This window comes from Bombina bombina, chromosome 9 (genome assembly GCF_027579735.1).
Source record: "Bombina bombina isolate aBomBom1 chromosome 9, aBomBom1.pri, whole genome shotgun sequence".
In the NCBI taxonomy this organism is placed as follows: Eukaryota; Metazoa; Chordata; class Amphibia; order Anura; family Bombinatoridae; genus Bombina; species Bombina bombina.
The window spans coordinates 138,986,703-139,012,417 of NC_069507.1; the positions used below are offsets into that span (position 1 = coordinate 138,986,703).

General features: G+C 40.2%; 1 protein-coding gene across 2 annotated transcripts in view; it reads right to left on the bottom strand.

The window, feature by feature from the left end:
• Positions 1-15,841: 15,841 nt before the first annotated feature.
• The window catches only part of LOC128640078 (trichohyalin), a 43,407-nt gene continuing 33,533 nt past the window's right edge, over positions 15,842-25,715 (bottom strand). For both annotated transcript variants that reach the window (XM_053692410.1, XM_053692409.1), the window contains exons 3-7: positions 19,443-19,469; positions 19,194-19,272; positions 17,842-17,897; positions 17,098-17,238; positions 15,842-16,202 (exon numbers count right to left, since the gene is read on the bottom strand). In XM_053692410.1, coding sequence (XP_053548385.1) covers positions 16,054-16,202; positions 17,098-17,238; positions 17,842-17,897; positions 19,194-19,272; positions 19,443-19,469 — 452 coding nt within the window. In that variant the 3' untranslated portion in view covers positions 15,842-16,053. The remainder of the gene's footprint in view (positions 16,203-17,097; positions 17,239-17,841; positions 17,898-19,193; positions 19,273-19,442; positions 19,470-25,715) is intronic.

A 25,715-nucleotide genomic window follows, 5' to 3' on the forward strand; every position in this document is an offset into this window, starting at 1 on the left:
TCGGTTGAAGAGTGGCACCATTCTACAAGTCTCTGTAGATTTATAGATTTTCAATATACTTCCAATTTCTTAACTCCCAGGCCACCCCTGTCCCGCAGGAGGTGGACAGTTTGTTTTCTAGGCCTTATCTCCTTCCAGATATATTGTTCAATTGCTGCTTGAATTTGGTACAGTATGTGTCATGGACTACTGTCCCTTTAAATGGAAATCGCCACCTTCCTATTGACTCCAATAAAAGGAACACTTTTTCCCTGTATCTTTGCTTGATTATTAGCGTTGTTAGAGAACACTGTTTGTGCAGGTTGTTACTCATTCAATTGCATCTCAGCTCCTTATTATTCATTTAATCTACAATCTCTTAAAGTTAGCAGGATTACCTCAGATATCACTTCTATCAAGATTTTGCTACTGTGGATCTTGGGAATCTAAAGGAATTACTACCATCCAAAGCCTGTCCGGTTTTTCAAACTCCGCTGTACAGCGCTGCCCTTCTCCGGAACTCTCCTACAGGAGTGACGTCACCCGGAGCCGACACGCTCAGTCTCACTACGCACCCAACAGCAACAGACATAGTTGGGCCTGGGTAACGCCGAGACCATAGCAGCACAAGCGGAACGGCACCGGACAGTGAAGCTAAACAGCAAGTATTCCATTATCCTCTCTTTATCATTGAATCTTGTCTGTGGTATTAGTCAATGGGAATGTTATGACTTTCTGTCCCTGTGATAATCAGCTAATACGTTGCTCGAACCAAGTACATATCAGAGACTTTGTTATGCAAAACTAAATAGCTGTCTGATCAACAGTCATATTACCAGAGGTGTACACTGTTAAAACAGAAAATAACTGTTTGTTAGTTTTGTGTAAGATATTCAATTCTATTTCTATCAAACCTGCTATTTACTCAAAACCTCTCTCAGCTAATAGTGTGAGTTCGGTAAACAACAATAGCTACAAATATACTCTTAACATTTAGGTCAAATCTAATTTATATTGATTTGGGCTTAACAGTATGTGAGCTGAGGTATTTAAGGGTATAGTCTGTAGTATATACAGTATTCTGGGAAGGACATTCATCTTTATGACATTTATACGGCCTAACCATGAGATATTTTTGTTCCTCCAGTTTGCCAGATCTTTATTGATATCATCCCTGATTTGTTTATAGTTATAATCTGCTATGTCTTTTATTTTAGGCTTGAGCATGATTCCCAAATATTTAAGACCATGCTGCGCGGCTTTTAGGGGGCAAGTTCGTTGCAATTCGTTAAATATCTCTGGGGATTCAGAGATGTTTAATAATTCGGATTTTGTAGAATTAAGTAAGAAATCTGATACATCCCCATATTTCTCGAATTCTTTTAATGATGTTTCAAGGGAACACTTTGTGTCTGTTATTGTTAGGAGGACGTCATCGGCATACATCGACAGTTTATGCTCTTTGGGCCCTACCCTGATACCTTGAATTGTGGTATTTGCATGTATTTGCAGGCTAATACTTTTATTGTAAGGGCGAATAGCAAGGGAGATAAGGGGCATCCCTGTCGGGTGCCGTTTCTTATTGAAAATGTTTTGGATAGGAAACCATTAACTCTAACCTGCGCATTAGGTGTTGAATAGAGGGAAAATATTATATTGAGAATTTTGGTTTTGAGTCCCAATTTAGTCAGTACAGAACGCATGAAAGCCCAGTTAACCCGGTCAAATGCTTTCTCTGCGTCCGTTGAGACCCATGTAAGGGGGATCACATTGTTATGTGAGTAAGTGATTAATTGTAAAACTTTTAGAGTATTATCTCTAGCCTCTCGAGCTGGGATAAATCCGACCTGATCCAACAACAGCAGTTGGGGCAAAAAGTATTTAATCTGATTGCCAACATCTTGGCTAGTATGTTTTTTCTTTTTTTCTTAAATAAAGGTAATGGATCCTAACCGCAATGACTAATCAAATAAGGTGTGCTAATTGAGCCCAAACGCAGTCACTTCTCCCCACTACCAGGTCTAATGCAAATGAGGTCACAGTCAGCCTCAGTCCAGGCCCAGATAAGGACAACCTAAACTCCCTGTCCCCCCTGGTGACACTATATGTATGTGTGGATCGTGAACGGACACCCAATGGACTCCTAATAAGTTCCAAATAAGCGGGAATTTGCCCGATCAGGGGTTTAACTTTTGGGGCCATAGAATGTTCCCTCATCCACTCAGACTGTCCTCGTCGGGCCCTATTAGCAGCAAAAGGGTAGTTGGCAAGGGCATGCAATGCAAAAGTACAGTCATTAACCAGGACATCAAAGAGCACGTCCAAGATAGGGCACACAGACCGGCACAAGTCTGACCCAGAGTGTTGTGAACAGGACAGTCCATCTAGCTCGACCGGCACCCCCCTGTGATAGAGGCGCATTGTGAGTAGTGTGTCGCATGGTCCCTCCACAAAATGATCATCAGGTGCAGGAAGGTAGTGGAAAGAGTCTAATGAGGTGCCTGCGTGATCATAGAAGTAGGTGGCATGAGATAACATGGATAGGGAGAGTTCTACAAGAAGGTTTTGGTGGACAGCTCCGCACAGATCCATGTTCTTCACAATTTCATGCATAGTTGGGTCTCCCTCCGTATAGAACACCACCTTTGTGACATGGCATAGGTGAAGAACTACTTCAGGAGGTGTTGTCTTCGAGCAGACGAGTACATGGATATTCTCTTTGGCTATGTATGCCTTGAGGAGTGTAGACAATTGCCAATGCTCCGACAATGGTATTGCATGCACTGGATTGTGGCTTTGACAGCCATGGCTTCTGATGATAGAAAAGGTCTCTTTGGTTTCTCTTGGAACTCTGGTCTTTGAGGCTAGAGGTCGTAACATGCCGATTAAGGAATCAAGGTCAGGGCTGCCGCTTGTCGCCCTCTCAATAGCATCTATCTTGTAAGTGTTCATTAATCGGGTTACTTCAGGACTGATAGTTTTTAGCCCTGCAAGGACTATCCTGACAGCCAAGCAATCCCGAATGGGCATGGTCGGAAGTGGTACCATATCTATGATCCTGAGTCTCCCAGCCAAACAAAAAACCTCTTCAGAGTCCTGCATAGAGAACAAAAAATGGACGAACCATCTGAGTGTTGGCAAAGATGCCTGGACGTACATGGCAGCATGATTGTACTCTACAATTGACTGTACTCTTCCTCTATACTTTGAGGCACAATGCCAAATTGCAAGAATAACAATGGTTGCGATAAGAGATGCTGTGTGACTGAAAGACAACCGCTCCAAGTGTTTAGGAGATTGACCAGAGTTCACTATTGTATCCAACTCTCTTGTTTCTTGCATAAGTGATAAGAAAACCTCTTCTCCTAACTTGAACGATGCACTGATTGCTGGGTCTCCTGACCAATCTGATGACCTGTTCATGACCTCAACCGGCATAGACTCCATTGGAATGCCAGGGTACAGAGGCTCACGTGTTAAGGAGAATGATTTCTCCTCTATCTTTCGTGTACAGCTGGGGCAACCGATTGTTAAATAATAGGTTCTCTCTTCCAGAAACCCATAGTCCAACTTTGACGCCAGTAATTTGAGCCCATGGATGAATGCCCCTTGGAAGTGTAGTGTATAGTCTTCTTGTGATTTTGCGTAGTTCAGCATGTACTCTGTGGTAAAGGAGACCTTCGTGGAGATGGTATTCAGAGATCCAGCAAGTCCAGCCCTGTCATCTGAAGAAATAGGGAGCCTATGTCTCATGGTGCCCCCAATCACAACAGGCAGGTCGGGAGGGATGACTAATTTCTCACTTAACAAAGTACCAAAAAGGGAAGCCAAGTTGTGTCCGACTTTCCCCTTCAGCTTGATCCAATCACAGGCAGCAATTATGTCCTCAGCCATTTTCCCAAGCTTCCCTTCGGGTAACCCTGAAATAGCTCCCCTGTTGATCTTTACAAATGTCCTTGATCCGATGTACAAGGGCTTGCTCCCTCGCTCCACCCAGCTATGAGGGGAGATGGAGTTCTCTGGCCTAAAAAGGATCGAGCTTCCGATATCTGCATCGCTAACTGATTGCTTCATGGTGAATTGTTCAGCTATGAAGGGCATTGTCACACCCTCCAGTTGTTTCCCCCAGGTGTCTTTCCTTAGTCTGTCTGCCCCAATCACACTACAGCCCTCTAGGTAATCTAGGATGTTGATTCCTTGAGTGTTGGGCGTAAGAATGCTGTTAACCACTTGATCATAAAAGTTCCTGGAAGTTTGCGTTAAAGACCTCATTGCCATGGCTTGGCTGATGACTATCACAGTATTTGATTTTTGGAACTTGTTCATCATCGACAATCCGTATGAGGCATTTGATTTTGTAAAAATATAACTCATCAACCTGGGGAAAGGGGGATCCATGGAGAAGAGGTCCTCAGCAAGGACATTGCTCTTTCCGGTTATATCCATTTGCATCAGCTTTAGGACTTTGGAGGACCCAGTAAGATCTCCTATTGACTCCTTGATCCAGTCCTTTAGAACAACCTCTGGCCACCTGAGAGATCTAATATTTAAACAAGTCGGGTCAGAGCAGAGAGTGAGTGCACTTGGGTCTGATAGTATAAACAGTTTGCAGACTTGGTGTATCTTTTGTCGAGACACACCTGTAGTTATGGCTGTCCTGAGGAGCGAAAGCTGAAACGTAAGGGGATCTGCTAGTCCTCTAAACATGACCGAAGGCTGAGTCGCTGAGGATGGAAGGCCACCCAGATGCGGGCCAATCAGACCAAGAGCAGCAACAAGTTGTGAATCAGCGCTGATCTTTTTTGGCAGCAATACGACTATCTCTATAGCATACACAATCAAGCTCGCTATTAATGATGGCCAAGGAGTGTAATCCGCCTGAGAGGCAGCCAGGCAACTAGAACTGAGGCACGAAAGCCGGGAAAAGATATTGGGGTATACACAACCTGTGCTATCTGTCAGGCGAGAGAAAATCTTAAGGAAATTGGGAACAGGAACACCAAACATAAAGAGTCTCTTTCCGTATTTGTACAAAACGTCACTTGCCCAACACTCTTCCGGTTTGAGTATGAGTCCACAGTCGAGAGAGCGGCTCTTTAGTGCGGCTAGAAGTGTTTTGACTGCCTGATCCTTGTTGAGGTGAGTTGGAGTTTTTACAGATAATGTTTTATTGTCCCCTTGCCCAAGTATGTCCCCATTCATACCAAGTTCTTCTAAGACTAACAGTTCTAAACAGCCTGTTATTAGAGTCCATAACTTCTGCCTTATTCCCTCCCTCATAGTTAAGGATCCGTGAAGACATGTCTCTCCGTCCTCCTCCGAGAGGCCATTTTGTTTTTGCCTTGGAGGGTTGTATCTGTCTTGTATGATGAAGAGAGTAGCTGCAGGCATCCAGGATCCCACCTGATAGAAGCATCCAGAGGCGAACATGTTGTCTAGTTCACGACATAATGGGTCTTGGAGTTCAGGTCTGAATGCATTACACCACGATTCAAAATCCAAGTTCATTACAAAAGGCATATATACTTTTTAAGGTTCAGCTCTGCCAGTACTTGATACAGCCTGACTCGGCATGACTGCTTTGCAAAGTACCTTCCTTTAACCTTCAACTCTTTTTCCCTTGGTACCAGTACAGTTACCAAGTCATCAAAAGGGATGTCCCCTTTAACGAAGACTGATACTTTCTCTTCTATGTTGTCGAGGTCTCCATCAAGTAAGGATAGAATGAGTCTTTGGTGTCCTCAATCGTCTACCATATGGTTAATCCTGTCATTATATTTTTGCTTGTAGGCCTCACGATTGTACTCGTAAGTCCACCTCCTCCTATCTTCAATGATAGCTTTATCTGTCACAATATCGCTGAGGTCAGGCTCAAATTGAAGGGAATGCCCAGTAAAGTCTAACGAGACTTGTGAGAAATATATGTACTTCCATGTCCCTTGTTTGGGCCATTCTCCTTTGAGGCGTGAGCGAGTGAGGCTCTTGTTGCACGTATCCTTCATTGTCACAGGTGGCCAACAGTTGTGCTTCCTGATGTAACCACGAATGTACTCGGCTCTAAACACATTAACTATTAGACATCCTTGTTCTTCGAGGCGCGCAGAATCAGTGACCTCTCTCCTCATCATCAAGAATTGCTGCTTGGCACCGGCACACAAATTGATTTCAGGGAAAAAGAAACTTAGACACAGAGAAAAGTTTGAGGCAAAGTTGAGGTAAAGACTGAGACAGGGACCTAAGCATAGATAGCAGTGGTTCAGGGAGTACAGACACTGCTGCTGACGTTACTTCGTAGAAATTTGAGGTTAGCCCTTGATTGTGGTGCTGTAGCATGCGGCCAATAGTGTGCGGATAAAGTGATTGAAGTGCATCAAAATAAGTATCATGGGTCAATGTACAAGCTGCAGAGTCTAGAGATTCAATGATGAGTTTGGCTTTATCAAAGACTGATACCTCCCATATTTGTAAAATTTCCTCTACGATTGATGCTATTAGGAAATTAATTCTTGCTCTATATGTGTCTGCAAAGCAGATGATTGTAGGCCATGAGACATTGCTTGTTGCATTTTGTCGTTAGTAGCACAAGTGACCGAGTGATGTAGTACTTAAGGTTGCCAACATTACCTTCTCGGCTTTCAACTTCATTGTAAGATACTGCTAAATAAGATGTTTTTCTAAAGTCCTTGCTAAGTACTGGTTACGAAGAAGTCAAGGCAAATGTTCGTTAACTCGTCTAATTAGTTCGGGGGCAGCATTCCAAGTTGAGGCAACACTGGTCCATAGGAGAGATAGTGCAGGAGCAAACTCAGGTGATCTCGGTGCCAAGCAGTGGGGACTTAAGGACTTTATCCATTCTATGTATACTCATTTTGGTCTTATGTCGCCCGCCAGTGGCCCTGGGCCTATCACTTCAAGGCTGAAGGTTGCAACGTTGAACTTTTCAGTAAAGGTGGGTTGGCTCACCTCAGGGGTTAATTCAATTCTTCCCTGTTGAGGGAATTCTTTGGGGACAACAAGAATCCCTTTAAAAGAGCTGTATGCCTGAGGGTCCCACTTGTAAAATACTGTAACACACTGAGCTGAGTTCAATATCTATGGTCAAGGAGGCAGGGAGGAAGGGGACTTTAAATGTTTGGTTAGTACTTGCAAAGGCAAACCTGACGAATTGCCTGGAATGACTAAACTCTATATTAAGGACCATGGAGAAGTACCCTGGTACTAGAGCTTTCTTGACATCAACTATGGGGAAGTCCTTGAGGGGCATTGTGAGTGTCCTTGGCTAGTATTTTAATGTTGGTGTTAAGCAGTGATATCGGCTTGAAATTCTCTGGATGATTTGATGGTTTACCCGGCTTGGGAATGACAGCTATATGGGCAGCTAACATGGTGTGAGGTAAAATCGGGAGGTTGGCTAGATCATTAAAAATATTCAATAATCGGGGGGCTAGTAACTCCATAAATGTTTTATAATATTTGGTCGTGAAGCCGTCGGGGCCAGGGCTTTTGCCTGTTGGCAGGTCTTTTATTGCTAAAGAAACCTCTTCTAATGTGATAGAGGTTTTTAAATATTCTGCGTTTTCCTCCGTCAGTTTCGCCATGTTCAATAACTGACAGATAGTCCCCTATGGCCCATTTTTATTCGGATTGGGTGTGCGCTTCTCTCCCGGGGAGTTTTTTAAGTCCTATGTTGTATAAAGATTCATAGAAAGTTTTAGCAATATTAACACCATCTGCTTTCATGGTTCCATGTTGATTTGCTAGCTCATGAACATATGCTTTAGTTTTTTTCCGTGCTAAAGCCCGGCCAGAAGGCTCCCTGCTTTGTTTCCCTGCTCAAAATATTTTTGCTTAAGATATAAAGCTTTTTTCTGATGTTCTTTCTGCAGGAAGGTAAGTAAATCCATTCTAGCTTGGTTTAGGGTGGTTTGTAATGTGACGTCATCAGGGTGTTTTTTGTGGTGTTGTTCTGCCCGTGATAAATGTTCGTGTAGGGCCTTGTAGTAATAATTTTTTTGGCGGTTAAGTTTAGCTTTGTGTCTAATCAGTACACCTCGAATTACACCCTTGTGTGCTTCCCAGATTGTGATTTCATTGGTGAGATGATTATTCATTATGACTGAAGTATTCTTCAATCGAATTCTGTATGTTTTCTTTTATTATTGGGTCAGTGAGCATCAGGTCATCAAGTTTCCACACATATGGTGTGATTGGTGTGTTAGGCCATAGCATGGAGCACGTGACAGGAGCGTGATCAGACCAAGTTATCGGCTTTATGTCAATTCTAGATGTGATTGTAAGACCTACTGTGTCTGTGAATAGGTAATCTATCAGGGTATATTTTCTGTGTGGGTGTGAGTAGAATGTGAAGTTTTTGGTTGTTGGATGTAATGTACGCCAAATATCGTGTAATGCGAGTTCTTTCAGGGAATTATGTATGTTCTTTAATGCTTTAAGGGGGACACTGGAGACGCCATCCGAGGTGTCTAACTCAGGATTTAGGGAAATGTTAAGATCACCTCCAAGAAACAATTTTCCTTCTTGATGTTCCAAGACCCTGGGTACAATGACTTTACTGAAGGCAGCTTGAGAATGATTAGGAAAATATAAATTGACAATTGTTATTGGTCTGCCATAAAGCGTGCCAAGCAGAATAAAAAATCTGCCATCTGGATCCTTAATCATATGTTTAAGCTGAAAGGGTATTTTGGCCCTAAAAAGAATGCCCACTCTGGGTTTTTTTGTGGGGCCTGAAGCAAAATATGCGTTTGGATAATGACGATTATACCACTTGGGTTCGTGAGTTTTAGAAAAATGAGTTTCCTGTAAATATACGATATCTCCCCTTAACCCGTGAAGATCTCATGTTACTATTGATCGTTTCCCAGGATTGTTGAAACCTTTTACGTTAATAGTGATTAGCTCAATAGTAGAGTTATTTAGTCGGTTGTGAGGAGGAGCCATTTTGAGAGAGAGAAAAAAAAAGGGGGGTGGGGAGGAGAGAGAGAATATAAAAGGGTTAAGTAGGAGTTGGGGTGATACTGTTGTGAAGTTTGTCGATAGGTATGAGGGAGAGGGGAGGAGTAGGTGGATTTAAGCGGGTTGGGACAGGAAGTAGGGAAAGTTATACCGTGTTAATGTCTAAAGGGATTAAAGGGAATTAGCTCAAGGGATGGGTGAGAGCTAGTAAGGTAAGGTTAGGTTGTGTAGCTTAGAGATCTAGTAGTGAAAGTTAGTCTCAAGTCTGGTACCTAACTCCGATTCACCAACAACAGTAATAATAAATCAGGGGTGGTAGCCCTGGTGCTTCCACATTTTTTGTATGATCTAATATATAACTTTTTAGTGCAATTTGTAATAAGTAAGAAAAGTAATCATGAAAATTATAAAGACAAAGACAGGTAAAATGTGTATTACACTTATCAACATTTATCTGGGATTTATCCTTTGTGTAGGCTAATGATGTTAAATCAATACAGTAAGACTTTGATATATGAACTCATGTATGTCAACCACTACGGCTATGTTACTGGATCCATCTAGATATTCCAGTTTTTCTCAAGACCTATGGACCATTCCTTTGCCCCCCAGAATATATAGTAATACAAGCTTTCTGAGGGCTGGCCCATCAACTGAATCATTCTAATAATAACCAAAACAACTGATTAAAGTTTTAACATATCTATATATTATGAGCATATTTAGGCCTGTTTACCACTGTCTCGTTCATGCAAGAAAGTAATTTTTATTATTATTTCTTGGATTCAGTGGTGTATGGTATATTGTTATGCTCTGAATCTCACTGAGATTATGGTTGCTTATATAATCTAATGAATAATAACTGATAATCTAAGTAACATGCATGTTTAACTATAATTAATAAACTCAAGTAGCCAAGCCTCTTTTTTACATCTTTGTCTATGCCATGTAAGGGCTGTACGGCTTAGGAACAGGCAACAACTTATCTGTCTGATGATCCGGATAGCTTCGTGCTTCTCAAGTGTCCATATAGCAGTGGTTAATTTTCGTGTGCCAGAGGCTCCCACAGATCAGAAATATATGTCACTTTCTGTAGGTCTTCTTTTTTTCCCTTTAGTCTGGGGGGTTCATATTTGCAGCAGAGGTGTTCTCGTCTGATCCGGCGCCTTCTCTTACCAGAGAAGTGTGTGGTTTGATGTTTGTTCCAAGAGCTCTGTTGAAAGCAGGGAGGTCTGCCAGTGATTTTAAGACAACAGTGTTATTGTCCTTGGTTGCAATGATACTGGTCGGGAATCCCCATCTGTATAAGATCTGCTGCTCTTTGAGTGTCGTAGTGATGAATCTCAGATCTCTTCTTTTTTGAAGAGTTGCAGGGCAGAGGTCAGAGAATACTTGGATTTCCACTCCATTGTATATTAACGGGTGCTTGTTTCTCGAATGTCTTAGAATCTCTTCCTTGTTTTTGAACGATAGGAGTTTAATGATAACGTCCCTAGGTGGGGCTCTGGTAGGTGGCTTTGGCTGAAGTGCTCTGTGAGAACGTTCTAATGGTACTTCTGCTGCCAGAGGAGCATTCTTTATGTGTTTAAATAAATCCTGGAGATAATCATTCAGTGTTGCTGGGTCCACAGTTTCAGGAACATTTCACAATCTTAGGTTATTCCTTCTGCTTCTGTTCTCCAAGTCCTCTAAGCGTTCCATGAGATTGTGAACTGCTATTTCTTGGGACTGGAGACAGCTAAATTGGTGTTGCAGATCAGAACATAGGTTTTCCTGTTTTTCCTCCATTTGTGTCACTCTCTTATCTACCGCCACAATATCCTTTTTTTAATTCTCCAAACATAGCTTTAACATCCATCATTTCTTCCTTGATATCTACGTTCGATGACAATAGCTTAAGGTCATCTCTGGTAATAAAGTTATGCATTGCTATATCTGTGTCATGGGTTTGTGCTGATATGTCATTCCTGTGTGTCTCTGCAAGTTCTTTATTAGGAGTTTGCTCCGCTTGTATTAGGTAGCTATCCATGCAAGCAGATTGATTACCTCTGTTAGGCCTAACCACTCTTTTGCTTGCCATAACAGTGACCACAGACTTCCAACTGGTTACCGCTTGTGCAGGACTATTTTTGGGGTTTTACTGTTGGAATAGTCCTTAGATTAGGGATGTGTCTGATTTATAAGCATAAATGTTTCTGTATTATACAGAGGCCTTGTTACAGAAATGCCACCAAGAGTTTCAAATGAGCTCTCCTTCCCTTCCTTCAGTTAGGCTATACTGAAGTCGGTATAAGATTCACCGGCCCCAGACCTTGTAGGATGTGGGCAGTATCATATATGAGACATGGGGTTGTTTGTGGCCTCAATCTCTCACCTTTGTATGCCAGTGGTTTGCAGCAGACTACCTGATGGTCCCTGCAGGAGTAGGCCTCAGTTTAGGAAGCCATCCACATGTCACGATGTCTGTTTTCTCCTGAGAGCCACTTTTCCCCTGTTCCGGTCAGGCAGCTCGGTCCTCGGTAAGTGTTAAGAGCCTTCTGATTTGCGGGCCGCTTAGGATTGCAAGCGGGATCTCTTGACAGAGCACAGCATTCAGCTGTCTCCCATGCTATGTCGGAGGAGTCGCATACAATGTTCCGTTCCTCTGTATACTCCCCGGGTCAATACTGGCATTCAACGCTTACCGAGCTGCACAGGGTAGTCCGTGATTATGTGTTGGGCTGATAGTGCAGTCACGCTTGATTGTTTTACGCACCTCAGTAGGCCCGATTTGTTGTGAGGAGCACTGATACTCCGTGCCTCATGGATAAGGCTTAATGCCACCTCCAGTTGGTTCAAATATCCCCTGGTATCATTAGCTGTTGATTATTTAGCTTTTGGTTTCTTTTTATTGCACTTTATCGTTGTGGAAGCACTTAGGGTATCAGAGCACACTCAATGTGCAGCCATCTGCCTTCGTAGCCAGGCTCCGCCCCCACGTAACTTTGTAATTTTTAATAGTAGATTTAAATTATTTGAGTAGGGTTAGGTTTTTAACTATATAATATATTTAATTTAATTTGTAGTTTAATGTAATTTTAGTATAACAGTTAGGGTAGATTAATTATTAGTTTAATATAGTTTAATATAGTTTAATTTAAATCTAAAGGTAAGTTTCAATTTATTATAAGATAGGGATGAGTTAATATTTAATATAAAGTTAGCGGGTTGTTAGGTTTAGGGGTTAATAGTTAATAGTTAATTTAGTTTATGGCAATGTGGGGTGCTGGTGGTTTAGGGGTTAATAGATTTAGTAAGAGTTAGTGATGTGGGAGGCCAGAGGTTTAGAGGTTAATACATTTAGTTAGTTGCAGCGTGGGGTCCGGGAGCGTCGGAATAGGGGTTAATAAGTTTATTAGAGTTGCGGCGGTGTCGGGGAGCAGCGGGATAGGGGTTAATAATTTTATTTAGTTGCGGCGGGATAGGGGTTAAACATTTTAGTATAGTGGCAGTGTTTAGTGACAGGGTATAAATAAAGCTGTGAAAAAGCCGAATAGCAGCAATATCGATGACTGTTTAGTTAACAACAGTCCGCTGCTCATCGTCCCGTACTTGGTGCGCAGCTTTTTGACAGCTTTTTTGTTAAATATGGAGAGCGTATTCAGGTCCGCGGCCGCGATGTTAGGCGATGTCAGACGAGCGTATTGGTGCCGTTGAATGCAAGTAAGTTGACGGCTTGATAAGTAGGCCTCCATATCTCTATTTTTATGTGGGGTGTAAGACTATTTTAGTAATCTCATTTTTATTGGGTATGAGTTTGTATCTAGAATATTTTAGCTTCTTGTGTGCTGAGAGTTCTTTGAACAGACATATTCTATAACCAGGTTTTTCTTATTGATAGTCTGAAGGCTGTTTTCAGTTTGCATCTATCCATCAGATAGGCCTTTTGTAAGTGTTGGAATTCAGTCAACGGTAGTTAGGATTCTGTCTTTTTCAGTCATGTCCCAATTTCATACAGTTTCTAGAATTGATTCTTTTCTATAGTTCTTTCTTGGTCTATGTCATCTCTTCCAATAGTTCTGAACTTTAATCTGTGATGGAAAATGTATTTTATAGTTCCTATTATACAATATCTTCTCCATGGCTGTGTCTTTAGGGTTCCTTCATTTAACATTGGTTATGGCTGATATAAATGGCAATGGCATCACTGTAGTAAACAGATTTCAACAATCAAAATCTTTTGACCTAGGTTTTTCTCAGTTCCCTTTTCCTATCTTGGTTCATATTCTTATAACTCGCCGTTCTACTGTATCCTTTATGGGACCAGTTCTTAGTCTACAGAGTTCTTAAAATATTCTGTTTAAACTAGACAAGTTCAGTAGAGAAAATTTTAATTAGTCTGAATCTTTAAGAACTGAATATTCGTAAAACTGGATATTTGTGCAACATTTACAATTATTTTCGTTAAAACAGATGTCACTGTTGCACTTCCGAAACCAGTTCAACCCCTTAAAGGGGCAGTATACACCAATTTTTATATAAATACATGTAACAGACACTACTATAAAGAAGAATATGCACAGATACATAAACATCCAGTATAAAACATTTTAAAAAGTTACTTAGAAGCTCCCAGTTTAAAACTGTTGATTAATTTAGTCTGGGACACCCGCTAAAAGGGGCTGGGAAACAAAAAAAGCTGACACTCCTCCTATTTCTAACATTTATAGTCACAGGGGGTTGCAACTTGGCTCAAGGAGCCAAAACAGACGTTCGGCTTCATATCATATTTAAATTTAATATGCTATATGAAGTGGTACACACTGATAACTAAGGGGAAATATAGTGGGACTAAATCTGTTGGGAGACTATACTGATACAAGTTACGGCCTATCTATCCTACTGAGTTGTTTATAAAGTTATTATTAACTCCATAGGCAGCAGTGGAAGAAGGAAGGGCTCAGTTTAAGTGAATAAATGCCCTGCAAGTGTTATTGAGTTGTTGATAAAGTTATTATTTACTCCATAGGCAGCAGTGGAAGAAGGAAGGGCTCTCTTTAAGTGAATAAATGCCCTGCAAGTGTTTTTTTACTTAATAGGCTACGGGGTGAAAGTCACTAGATATGTGCCTTTTTTAATTTAGTCCATGCTAGGTAAGATGGCGTTGAAGGCACACACTGATCTTTAGTAAAGGATTGTGGGATGCTCAAGTAAATGATGGAGATGATTGGGATATCTCCCTCTCTAGTGTTCTGTTTCTCTTCCTATTGACCCTTGTCCATTCCTGTCTTTGGGGTTTCAAGGTAGATGGTTGTGAGAGCTCAATGTCTCCGTCTTGGATATTAGGAAGAGAGGGAGGGTTATATTCTGCTGTTTGCAGAAATCATCCAGGTCTTCTGGAGATATGTAGATGGCAGACTGTGATCCACTGGTTACTCTTAAGCAGAAAGGATATCTCCATCTGTAAGAGTTTTTCACCACTGTGAGAAATCTGTTTTCCTTTTTTCAATGTGAGTGGGCTGATATCTGCATATATCTGGATAGAGGACTCCTTAAAGTGGATTAGGTGTTTTTTCCTTGCTGCCGCCAGGATTTTTTCTTTGTCTTTGTAGTTGGAAAACTGCAGGATGAAATCCCTGGGAATTTCTAAATCTTTGGGCGGTGGTCTAAGCGCACAATGTGCTCTGTTCAGGCTAAACTCATTATTGGCAAGGCCGCCTATCAAACTAGAGAAGAGTCTTTGGATGTTTGGGTTAAGGTGGGTTGACACAACTGTTTCTGGTATTCCGCTGATGCAAAGGTTTTGTCTCCTTATTATAAAGATCTATGTGATTCTGAAGAGAGGAGATAGTAACAATGTGCTGTCTGGTGAGAACTTTTGTTTCCAAATAAGTGTGCTTTGCTCCCTCCTCCAGATACTCCACTCTACCGCCCAGATTGTTTAATCTCTGTGGACCTCAAGAGGCCATCTTTTATTATTTGGCTGACCTGGGTTAGTAGTAAGACAAAGTCCTCCTAAGCGGGCAAAAAGCTAATAGCCTTTGTGAGAGGTTTGTTTGCTTCAGCTACAGAGGAGCACCCACCTCGATATTATTATCAGGTGCTTCTTGTGAGTTTGAGATCAAGCTGTCTAAAAGAGGACATAGAAAATCCTTCATGTTATGAATTGTGGTCTGAGGGCCCTTGCTGTGCTTGTCAGCTCTATCTGTCTTGGAGGACTTTCTGGAAGCCATGATGATAGAGAATATAATGTAAATGGTTGGTAGAATATTTCTTAAAAGTGCCTTAGTCCTGATGATAATAAAGTTCAGAGTAACCACACCATGGCTAATTGGTGGTATATGCTTATTGAATAGAAATATTCATGTAGTTTATAGTCCTATCCCTTTAAGGGTTCAGTGAGGCCTTGTCTTGGTTTCTTTTTTTTATATAGTAGCTACAATATTTAATTTAAGTAATAGAATGTGTATTATTTTATAATTGTATCTGTCTAGAGAGTAGTCTTTTATTTTGTTGATACATTTTTTCCTACAGTCTTACTGATGCATAGTGGTTGCACCTGGTAGACTATTCTTAAGCTGTATGTATACAAAATTCCCCCCCGTTCTGTATTTAAATTGTATTAAACCATCACAGTGTATAAGGACTTAATCAGTTTAATATGTTTCACCTTTTGACGTTTATATTTAGATAAGTTTGTTGATTATAGTTTTTGGTTTAAATTTTATGAACTTATAATATACAAAATAGAATTCTGTCAACTCAGAGCTTCCGAGCCTGAGAAATTATCCTATGTGCACTAATACATTATCTATACATTTCTTGTTGTACGTCCATGTACCATTTTAAGTATTAAAAAAAAAAAAAAATAAAGATTAAAAAAAGAAAGGTAATTTGACACATTAAATTTACTTGGTCTAATTTTATTAATTAGTAACCATGGAGAATTCTTAATAAGAGGTAGAGATAAGAAGGATGACAATACAAGATGGTTTCTCAGGGGCGGGACATATTGGCACACAGGAGTGGCAGAAGAGGCAGAGCCCTGGCTGGTACACGTAGCTCTGGTAGATATGAGAGAGGGGCTCTGATGTAAACAATTTAGCTTCAGTTGTTCTTTCAGCTAAAGAACTCCTCCTCCTCCCTTAGTTCTTCCTCTCGCCGTCTCTGTACTTCTAGGTCTTTATTTATCCAAAACTCCAAAAGTTTCCATTTTACTTCTTGTGTGCTCTCTGTCTGTACTGCTTTCTCTTTGGTTTCAATTTCAGCTATTGAAATTAAAAAAAAAAATAATTAGGAAATGTTACTCTTATAACATTATGTATCTTATGGAGGACTATAAATAGCAATTGAATATATTTCCCCATATTTATGCATATATCATATCACTCATTCATGTTATATAAATGATAATTTATAGCTGTATGTCCCTTTTATCCCTTCTTGGGGTATTGATATGTTTGATATTAACCAGTATTAAAGCCCATTTATTCTGGCTTGTATTGTATTCTTTGATACAGATAGCAATATAAAATCTATATCTGTGAGTTCTACCAGACCATTACAATTCACTTGTGAAAGCTTAACTGTGATTGTTGCTATATAAATATAACATGTGTTACCTACTTTTGTATTAATATAGTATAACACTAATGATAATGAATTGCCTACCTAGGGTTAGGTTTATATCATTTATTCTCCATTGTGTGTATAGTGAGACTTTTTATTTACTATTAATTAATAGAGGGGATCCCGAGTGATTCATTAAGTATTGTGAGGATTATTCCTGTCTTAACTAAAATTTGTTCTACATAATTGCTTTTATCAAAGGGACACTTGTCAAAATTTAAACTTTCACAATTCACCCTATTTAATGGTACTTTTAATGTTTGTTGCACTTTTACATATTTATAACTTGCCCCAAGGCCCAAAATAATTCCTATATATTACATTAAACAAAAGCAACCTTCAGTCTAACGTCTCACCTGCCCTCTCTCTTTCTTTTACCCTCTTACTGTATTTTCTTACCAATTTCCTTATTTATTTTACCCCCTTTACACAGTTTCCTATTTCCTACTGTTCTTTTTATGTCCTGTTCTTTCCCAGGTGCTTTATTTTTATTTTTGCTTTCAATTGTGTTTATTTTCTGTTGTCTTTTCTCACCTTCCCCTGATTTTTCATCCTTCTTCTTCTGCATCTTCACCTCCTTCTCTCCCTTCATTTCCTCCTTCTGTTCCACCTCCCTTTTCTCCTTCTTTTCTTTCTTTGTTTTCTTTTTTAATCTCTTCTCCTTTTTCAGAGAAGCTTCAAAATAATAAAAAATGAATTGACATTCTTATATAATATACCATGCACATTATATACATATACAGTCTCTCGATATATTGATAGAACTTATTATCATTTTACATAAGTCCTGTTTCATACTAACTTAAATGTTCTTACAATTTCCAGTGCATCTAATCACTGTGACACCACAATATAGATCCCTTAGATCCGCTACAGTAACTTTTATATGTAAATGTATTTTCTCTCTAACTCTAGCATTGCTCAGTACATTTCCTGTCTGTACCTCTTCCTATTGCTCTCACTCTCTCTCATTGCACTACACTATTGCTATTTATACCTCCTCCTATTGTCCCATAAAGCTTCTAATTCCTCCTTATATTCTAAACAACGTCTATTACAGCTTCATTCATTTTTACTATTTGTAACTGCTTATAATTCCTAATTCAACTCTAACATTTCTCTTATTGCCTACTAGTGCCCCATATTGCATCCCTGTAATTAGCCTATTGTGCTAACCCCTAGTCTTGTGCCATACAGTCTCCCCCTATAACCTTCCCTATTTCATCCTTACTAATGAGTTACATTCCCCTCATATAAACAGTATGTAAGTTCTGTTACCTTTCCTGATGACGGGGCTGATGTTTGGTTGCTCCTCATCAGGAAGTTTGGATTTTCTAAAAACAGGAAAAGCAATATTAAAATTATATTTTGGCATAACTTGGTCATTAACCAGTTGAGTTTATATAAAATGGAAATAATTGTAAAAGACAACACAGAGCTCCACACCGGGGGGCATATTTATGGAGCTTGATGCCCCGTGTTTCTGGCGAGCCTTATGGAACGCCATAAACACAAGTTATGAAGCAGCGGTCTAAAAGACCGCTGCTCCATAACTTGTCCGCCTGCTCTGAGGTGGTGGACAGACATCGCCACAAATCAACCAGATCGAATACGATCGAGTTGATTGACACCCCCTGCTAGTGGCCGATTGGCCGCGAATCTGTAGGTGGCGGCGGCGGCATTGCACCAGCAGTTCACAAGAACTGCTGGTGCAATGATAAATGCCGAGAGTATATGCTGTCTGCATTTATCGATGTGCAGCGGACATGATCCGCAATATCGGACCATGTCTGCTCACACAATGATAATTCGGCCCCCAGGACTGTACCACAAAACACAGAACAGTTGGGAGCTCTGCATTTAATTTGTATGTAAATCATGTGAAATGCAGCACATAATTACTGATGTTACTGATGATTTAATAGAGGGGCACTGGTATAGCACAACCTCATGACCAGCAGATGGCAGCGCCTCAGCTTCATACCAATGTAAGGCAACAGTGAGGTGGGCATGATTACAGCTGGGCTGAACCTGCTTTGTCATGATCTGTGATCAGTATTACACAGAGAAGCTTGTTCTACCCAGAATCCTTAGCGCAGATGTGTTATTTTATACGCACCAAAATGGTACAGGAAAGGCCTGTTATGTATATTAGTTTCTATATGAATCAAAGAATTACATTTATTATCACAATTTAGTAAAATATTTTACCTTTTTACATCCGTTGTGATTATAAAGGCAGCAATTATATAAATATAAACATAAGAAAAAAGAATGTGACAACAACTACCAGGGAAGGAGGCTAAAACTTCTTAGTGTGTGTTAAATTTGTGCCCAGCAGCCTCTCTGATGGTGCAAAAAAACAAAAGTTGAATAAATAAAAATGTAAAAGTGGAAAATATGTTTATATATATTTAAGATTAGTTTGTGTGTGTATATAGACAAACAACTTACATAAGTGTAGTTGCAGTCAGCAGTGTAATGTCCCTTTAATATGTCACAGCATTTCTGTTGTCTTGTGACGTCTGTGGGCTGCACAGATGTATTATATGTAATAATATAAATATATAAACAGTACGGCTAAATTGTACAGATGAGTTTATTATGGGAGGCAGCTCCCTGTAACTTACCGGATGCTCTTCCTAAGCGCCCATCCTCCAATTATAATAATTATGAGGGCAAAGACCCCCACACCAGCAAATACGTATACTGTAGAGAAACAGCAGGTAAAACAGTGTTATTTATACAATAGACTTTACTGAAGTATTATCTACCAGATAGTATATTAATATAACTGTAGTATAATTTAAAGGGCACATAACTAGATGTGTATGAGAGTTATTCTACAATTTTATTTTAATAAGTTTTTTTTTTCTCACCTGAATTATTCAGTCCAGCCAGAAATCCTGTAAAAAATGACAATAAAAGTTAAATCTATTTTTGCTGTAGTTCTAACCATAAGACATCACACAATTAATGCCCTACATAACTATATAAGTAAATAGTGCACATGTGCAAGGGTCTTTGTAAATTGCCTTATCAGTTGGTACACAAGTAGATAATGATGTTAGATGTACTTGTACGGGATGTAGCCAAGTTATGTGACATCCCTGATTTATTTGTATATGTCTGTGACACCTCAAGAACAATATAAATACAACATAGTAATAAAACAACTGTTATGATCTGCAGTCTGTGTAGCCAGTAGTGTAAGATAAAGCTGATGTTAAGATATTTAAGATGTAGTGAGTTTATAATCCAAGAAATACCTAATGAGCATTCTGGTATCTGTTAACCCTTAGCTCTAATTCTGTGTGACACAAAGATCTGAGAGCTGTAATAGATTATGTTGCCTGACACCTTATATGATTTTCCCTGGACAAATAAAGTTTCCCAAACTGAAGTTTATTGACATCCTGATGAACTTTTTGAATAATCATGGCATAATTTTTTGTTTTTTGAAACCTAATACTTTTCCATCCACATTCTTTACTTCCCCCATACAAATATATATTGGTAATATTTGCCTATTGCACACCTTATAGTAAATTAACTGTATAGGTGTTTAATATAGCAACCACTTCTGTGACGCCAATAAAACAGAGCAATAAAACATAATGGGATCAATCACAATCATGTAGAAAAATGTATGAAATGATATATCTAAAAAAAATCCCAACAGACTTCAATGGTGGTTTTCCGTATAAAATATTATATACATTTTGCTAAAGGATTGTAATGGACCCCCATATTAGTTAATTAACCCTTTGTAACGAGGAGACACATCAGACAGTACAGCCTACAGGAAGAGATTATCAATAACAAACTGAAGTCATGAGTGAGGAAGGATATACACTTTACCTTGCATGGTGCTCACAGGTGTCGCCAAGACAGTTTGGAATATAAAAAGAAAAATATAAATCGCCAAGTAGAAACAAGCCATGTTAGCTGTAGTCCACTCTCACAGAAAATGACTGTGCTGACTGGCTGCAGCTGAGGTATAATAGTGTGTGATGTCACTGTTGTATTGTGTGAAGTTGTGATATTGTGACATTTCCTTTGGCAACATCTGACCAAACAGATTTACCCACTGATAATTATGAATTTGTATTTTATAATAGTATGGGGTTTTGTAATCCCTTGTTCTGTAAAATGATATTAAGATGTCAAGGAATATTATCTATATTTTATTATAGGGTATCATTTTATAGTTTTTATCACAATACATATGCTACAATACATTGTGATGCTAAGTATCTATACACCAGTAATAATCAAATTATCGTAACACAAGCTATTGAGCTGTTTGTTCCTTAGAGAGCACTTCTTTTTCTGTTTTGTATTTCGGGCTGGACTGTCCTTGTTAAGCGGGATCAGTTTTATATACTTCACAAAAGTTCTCCTCTGTGAAAAGCACAATTGGGCTAAAAGAGGCTGCTCCTAAGTTGTAAATCGCCATAGAATAAGTTATTGAGCTGTTGTTCGTTCCTGAGAGAGCACTTCTCTTTCTGTATGTATTAATAATCACATTATCCTCAGCTTCTATAAAATGGTAACAAAAATACTGCCCTCTGAATTGATACTGAGGGCCCTGTTTAGTATACTGTGGGCAGAAAGATTCCCAAGTAGGGTAACATGTCCATCTGCATACACAGGGAGAGAAGCATCATTCACTGCTGGAATTTATCATTGCACAATGTCTTGTACATCAAGGTCCACTGCTCTCAGTCAACCAATTTCATGAGAGGATAGCTTGTCAATCATGTATTTCTGTAATGTTTTAAGTCTGTCACAGGTTAGAAAGCAACATTATAAACAAGGATGGTTCATGGGGGCTGTGTTGGATCTCAGGGCCCTGAACTCCTCCTTATCTTCAAGTTCAAGGGGCCGATTTATCATGGGGCCAAATACCCCTGTTTCCAAGCGAACCTTCAGGCTCGCCAGAAAGAGGAGTTAAGAAGCAGCAGTGAAGTTGATTGTCACCCCCTGCTAGCTTCACCAGAACTGCTTGTGCATACGCTGTCGGTATTTATCGATGTCTGGTGGATATGATTGCTACAGCGGATCATGTCCGCCAGACAAATGATAAATCGGCCCTTATGTCTCTTCTGCTTCTAATCAACCTAATAACACAGGATATATATTTCTTCTGTGACTAGATCTTATGGATGCTTATTTCACATCCCCATAGCAAATGCAGTTATTGGCTTCTTAGCAGCAAGGTAACATTTCCAGTCTGCTGTCCTTCCATTTGGTATTTGTATAATTTACAAATTAGAGAGACAAGTATAACCCAACCCATATTTGGCAAAATCCTTGGCTACAGCAGTCTTTAGTACTGGCTAACTGGCGGCCTAAGGGCTACATGCGGTCCTCTACACTAGCTTTTGCAGCTCCAGGGAAAAAAACAAAAATAACAATGACCCACTGATAGCTCAGGGTGCGCTATATCAATATTGCAGGCCCACGCTAAGACTAGCTCGCAATCTGGTATTACAAGTCCAAGGTAAAAAATAATTACCATGTTTAGCATGACCAAAATCTCTTTAGCGTACCATATACTTTCAATGTATAGAAAGGCTGTGATAAACATCCCTCATATTACAAATTGTAACTTATTTGGTAGGCTTGAGCTCAAAAAATAGTGAGACCTAATGTAAAGTGTCAGGGCTAGAATAATCTACATATATTAAATATAAAGTTTATGTTTTCTATTGAAATTAATATATTAAAAAGTGTTATAAAGGGATATGGTAAATAACTGACTGACTGACATAGGTACGGTATGTAATTATATATAACTATATCTGCACACACACACACACATATATATATATACAGTATAATAAAAATGCATTTTTTCTGAAAACTAAAAATGTGCTTTGGGGTTGCAGGGGGAGAGACAGCAGAAAGAAGGTATCAGTAGGCTTGTGCATTCAGATTCCTCGTTAGGATCCAAATGCAGAAGTAAGCCAGATTGATTCTGGTGCAAGGTCACTACATTAAGATCTGGATCTACACAGATCTTTACATGGTGATCTTGCACCAGAATCAGTCTGGCTCCAAAAAGAGCCAAATAGCGATTACTTCCGCATTCGGTTCCTTACAATGGATATTATAAAAAATTCAAGATTAATGATCTTTTTCTTCTCCAATATAGGGCTAGATTATAAGGGGCACTCTATTTTAAGTGCTGGATGTACTCTTTGGGTTAGTGCGACTAAACATCTTGCATAAAGTGTAAGGCTTAAATAAAATGTGCATGAAACACAACAAAATACATTAAAATAAAGTGTTAAACTTATATTAACACATTTTTTTTATAAGAGTTAATAAAAAGGTATATGGTATATGACCAGGTATTTGACTGGGAAGAGCTATAATGTGTGTGTATATATATATATATACACATACATACACACACACACAGGTATATGACTAAATATGTGTATGGGTGTATACAGTGGGTATTAAAAAGAATCACCCCCCTTGAAAATAATCACATTGTGTTGCTTTGCAGCCTGAAATAAAGACAGACACAGTTTTTGTTTATACAGTTGTATGTACTCAGTGCAACTTATAATATCCAAGTGAAAGATATAACACCAACATGTCAGGCAAAAATAAAGACAATTCAAAAACAGATCACCCCCTTATGTCAGTATTTTCTTGAACCACCTTTTGCTTTAATTAAAGCCTTTAGTCTGTTGGGATATGTCTCTACTAACTTTGCAAATCTATACTCAGCAATATTTGTCCACTCTTCTTTGCAGAACTTCTCCAGTTCCGGTACATTTAATGGTGACCGTTTGTGGACTGCAGTCTAAAAGTCATGCCACAGATATTCAATGGGGTTTAAGTTGGGGCACTGACTAGGCCATGAAAGGACATTCAACTTTTTCTCCTTCAAACACTATGTGGTCATTTTTGCTGTGTGCTTTGGGTCATTGTCATGTTGGAAGGTAAACCTTCCCATTGACAACTTCCTAGCAGAGGGCAGCATATTTTCCTCAGGAATTTGACGGTATTTAGCCCCATCCATTATTCCTTCTATCCTGACAAGTGCTCCAATGCCTGCTGCAGAGAAGCACCCCCATAACAGGATATTACCACCTTCATGCTTTACTGTAGTTATGGTGTCATTTGGATGGTGAGCTGTATTGGATTTCCTCCAGATATTTCGTTTGATGTTGAGGCCAAATAAATCAATTTTAGTCTCATCTGACCATAACATCTTTTTCAATGTGGCCTCAGAATCTCCTAGGTGTGTTATGGCAAAGCTTAATCGTGACTGCATGTGGCCTGTCTTTAAGAGTGGCTTTTTTCTTGCAACCCTCCCATACAAGCCATATTTGTGGAGAAAACTGCTTCAGAGTTGCTGTGGGCCTCTTGGTAGCCTCTCTGACCAGTTTCCTCCTAGCTCTTTCATCCAGTTTGGAGCAAAGTCCTGATCCAGAGAGGGTCTGTTTTGTACCAAATACCTTCCACTTCTTAAAAATAGACTACACTGTGCTTCTAGACATTGATAAAGCCTTTGATATTTTCTTATATCCATCTCCTGACTTGTGCCTGTCCACAACTTTATCCTGGAGATATTTTGACAGTGACTTGACACCCACTGTTGATTGTTTGCTTCAGTTGCACTACCAGGGACTGAAATGCTCCAGGACAGCTGAGCTAATCAATATGCCCACGGCTGATCACAGTTCAAGGTCAAATGGCTTTATGTGTGCTGTTGAGAAGGTGACTAGCTACACCTGATTGAGTTGACAAGTAATTTTTTGACGGGGTAACCCTTTTCCAACTCAGTGATTCTGTTTTGAATTGTCTTTATTCTTGTTTGACATGTTGGTATCTTTCACTTAAATGTTATAAGTTGCACTGAGTAATTACAACTGGATAAACAAAATCTGTGTATATATTTATTTCAGGCTGCAAAGCAACAAAATGTGATTATTTTCAAGGGGGGTGATTCTTTTCAATATCCACTGTATTTGCATATATGTATATACACGTGTATTTATATCCTATATAATAAAAGGTCAGGTATGTTTGTCCTTGCGCAGTCTCTACTGCGCATGACTGCATCTGGCAAACATACCTGGCCTTTAGGATCAACTTCAGATCAGATCGGCTGTTGTGGGGGGTGTGGTCGGGTGGAGCAGGCGTGGCGAGCGGGCGTGGCCGACAGGAGTGCCGTGATGGAGGCGTGGCCGGACGTGGTCGGCCAGGAGTGGGCGTGGCCTGAGAGCGACAAAGAGAGGGGGAGAGATAGAGGGGGAAAAAGAGAGGGGGAAGAGGGGGCAAAAGAGAGGGGGAAGAGGGGGCAAAAGAGATGGGGAGAGAGAAAGAGAGCAAAAGAGAGGGGGGAGAATGCAAAAGAAGGGGGAGAGAGAGCAAAAGAGAGGGGGAGAGAGAGCAAAAGAGAGGGGGAGAGAGAGCAAAAGAGAGGGGGAGAGAGAGCAAAGGAGAGGGGCGAGAGAGAGCAAAGGAGAGAGGGGAGAGCCAAAGAGAGGGGGGACGGAGAGCAAAAAAGAGGGGGGAGAGAGAGCAAAGGAGAGAGGAGAGAGCAAAAGAGAGGGGGAAGAGAGAGCAAAAGAGAGGGCAAAAAAGAGAGGGGGGAGAGAGAGCAAAAGAAAGGGGGAATAGAGCAAAGTAGAGGGGGGAGAGAGAGCAAAGGAGAGGGAGGAGAGAGAGCAAAGGAGAGTGGGGAGAGAGCAAAGGAGAGGGGGAGGGAGAGCAAAAGAGAGGGGAGGGAGAGCAAAGTAGAGGGGGGAAAGAGCAAAGGGGGGGAAGAGAGAGAGCAAAGGAGAGGGGGGAGAGAGAGCAAATGAGACGGGGGAGAGAGAGCAAATGAGAGGGGGGAGAGAGAGCAAATGAGAGGGGGGAGAGAGAGCAAAGGAGAGGGGGGAGAGAGAGCAAAGGAGAGGGGGGAGAGAGAGCAAAGAAGAGAGGGAGAGAGAGCAAAGGAGAGGGGGAGAGAGCAAAGGAGAGGGGGAGAGAGAGAAAAATAGGTGGGAGAGAGAAAGCAAAAGAGGGGGGAGAGAGAGCAAAAGAGAGGGGGGAGATAGCAAAAGAGAGGGGGGAAGAGAGAGAGCAAAAGAGAGGGGGGAGAGAGAGAGCAAAAGAAAGGGGGACAGAGAGCAAAAGAG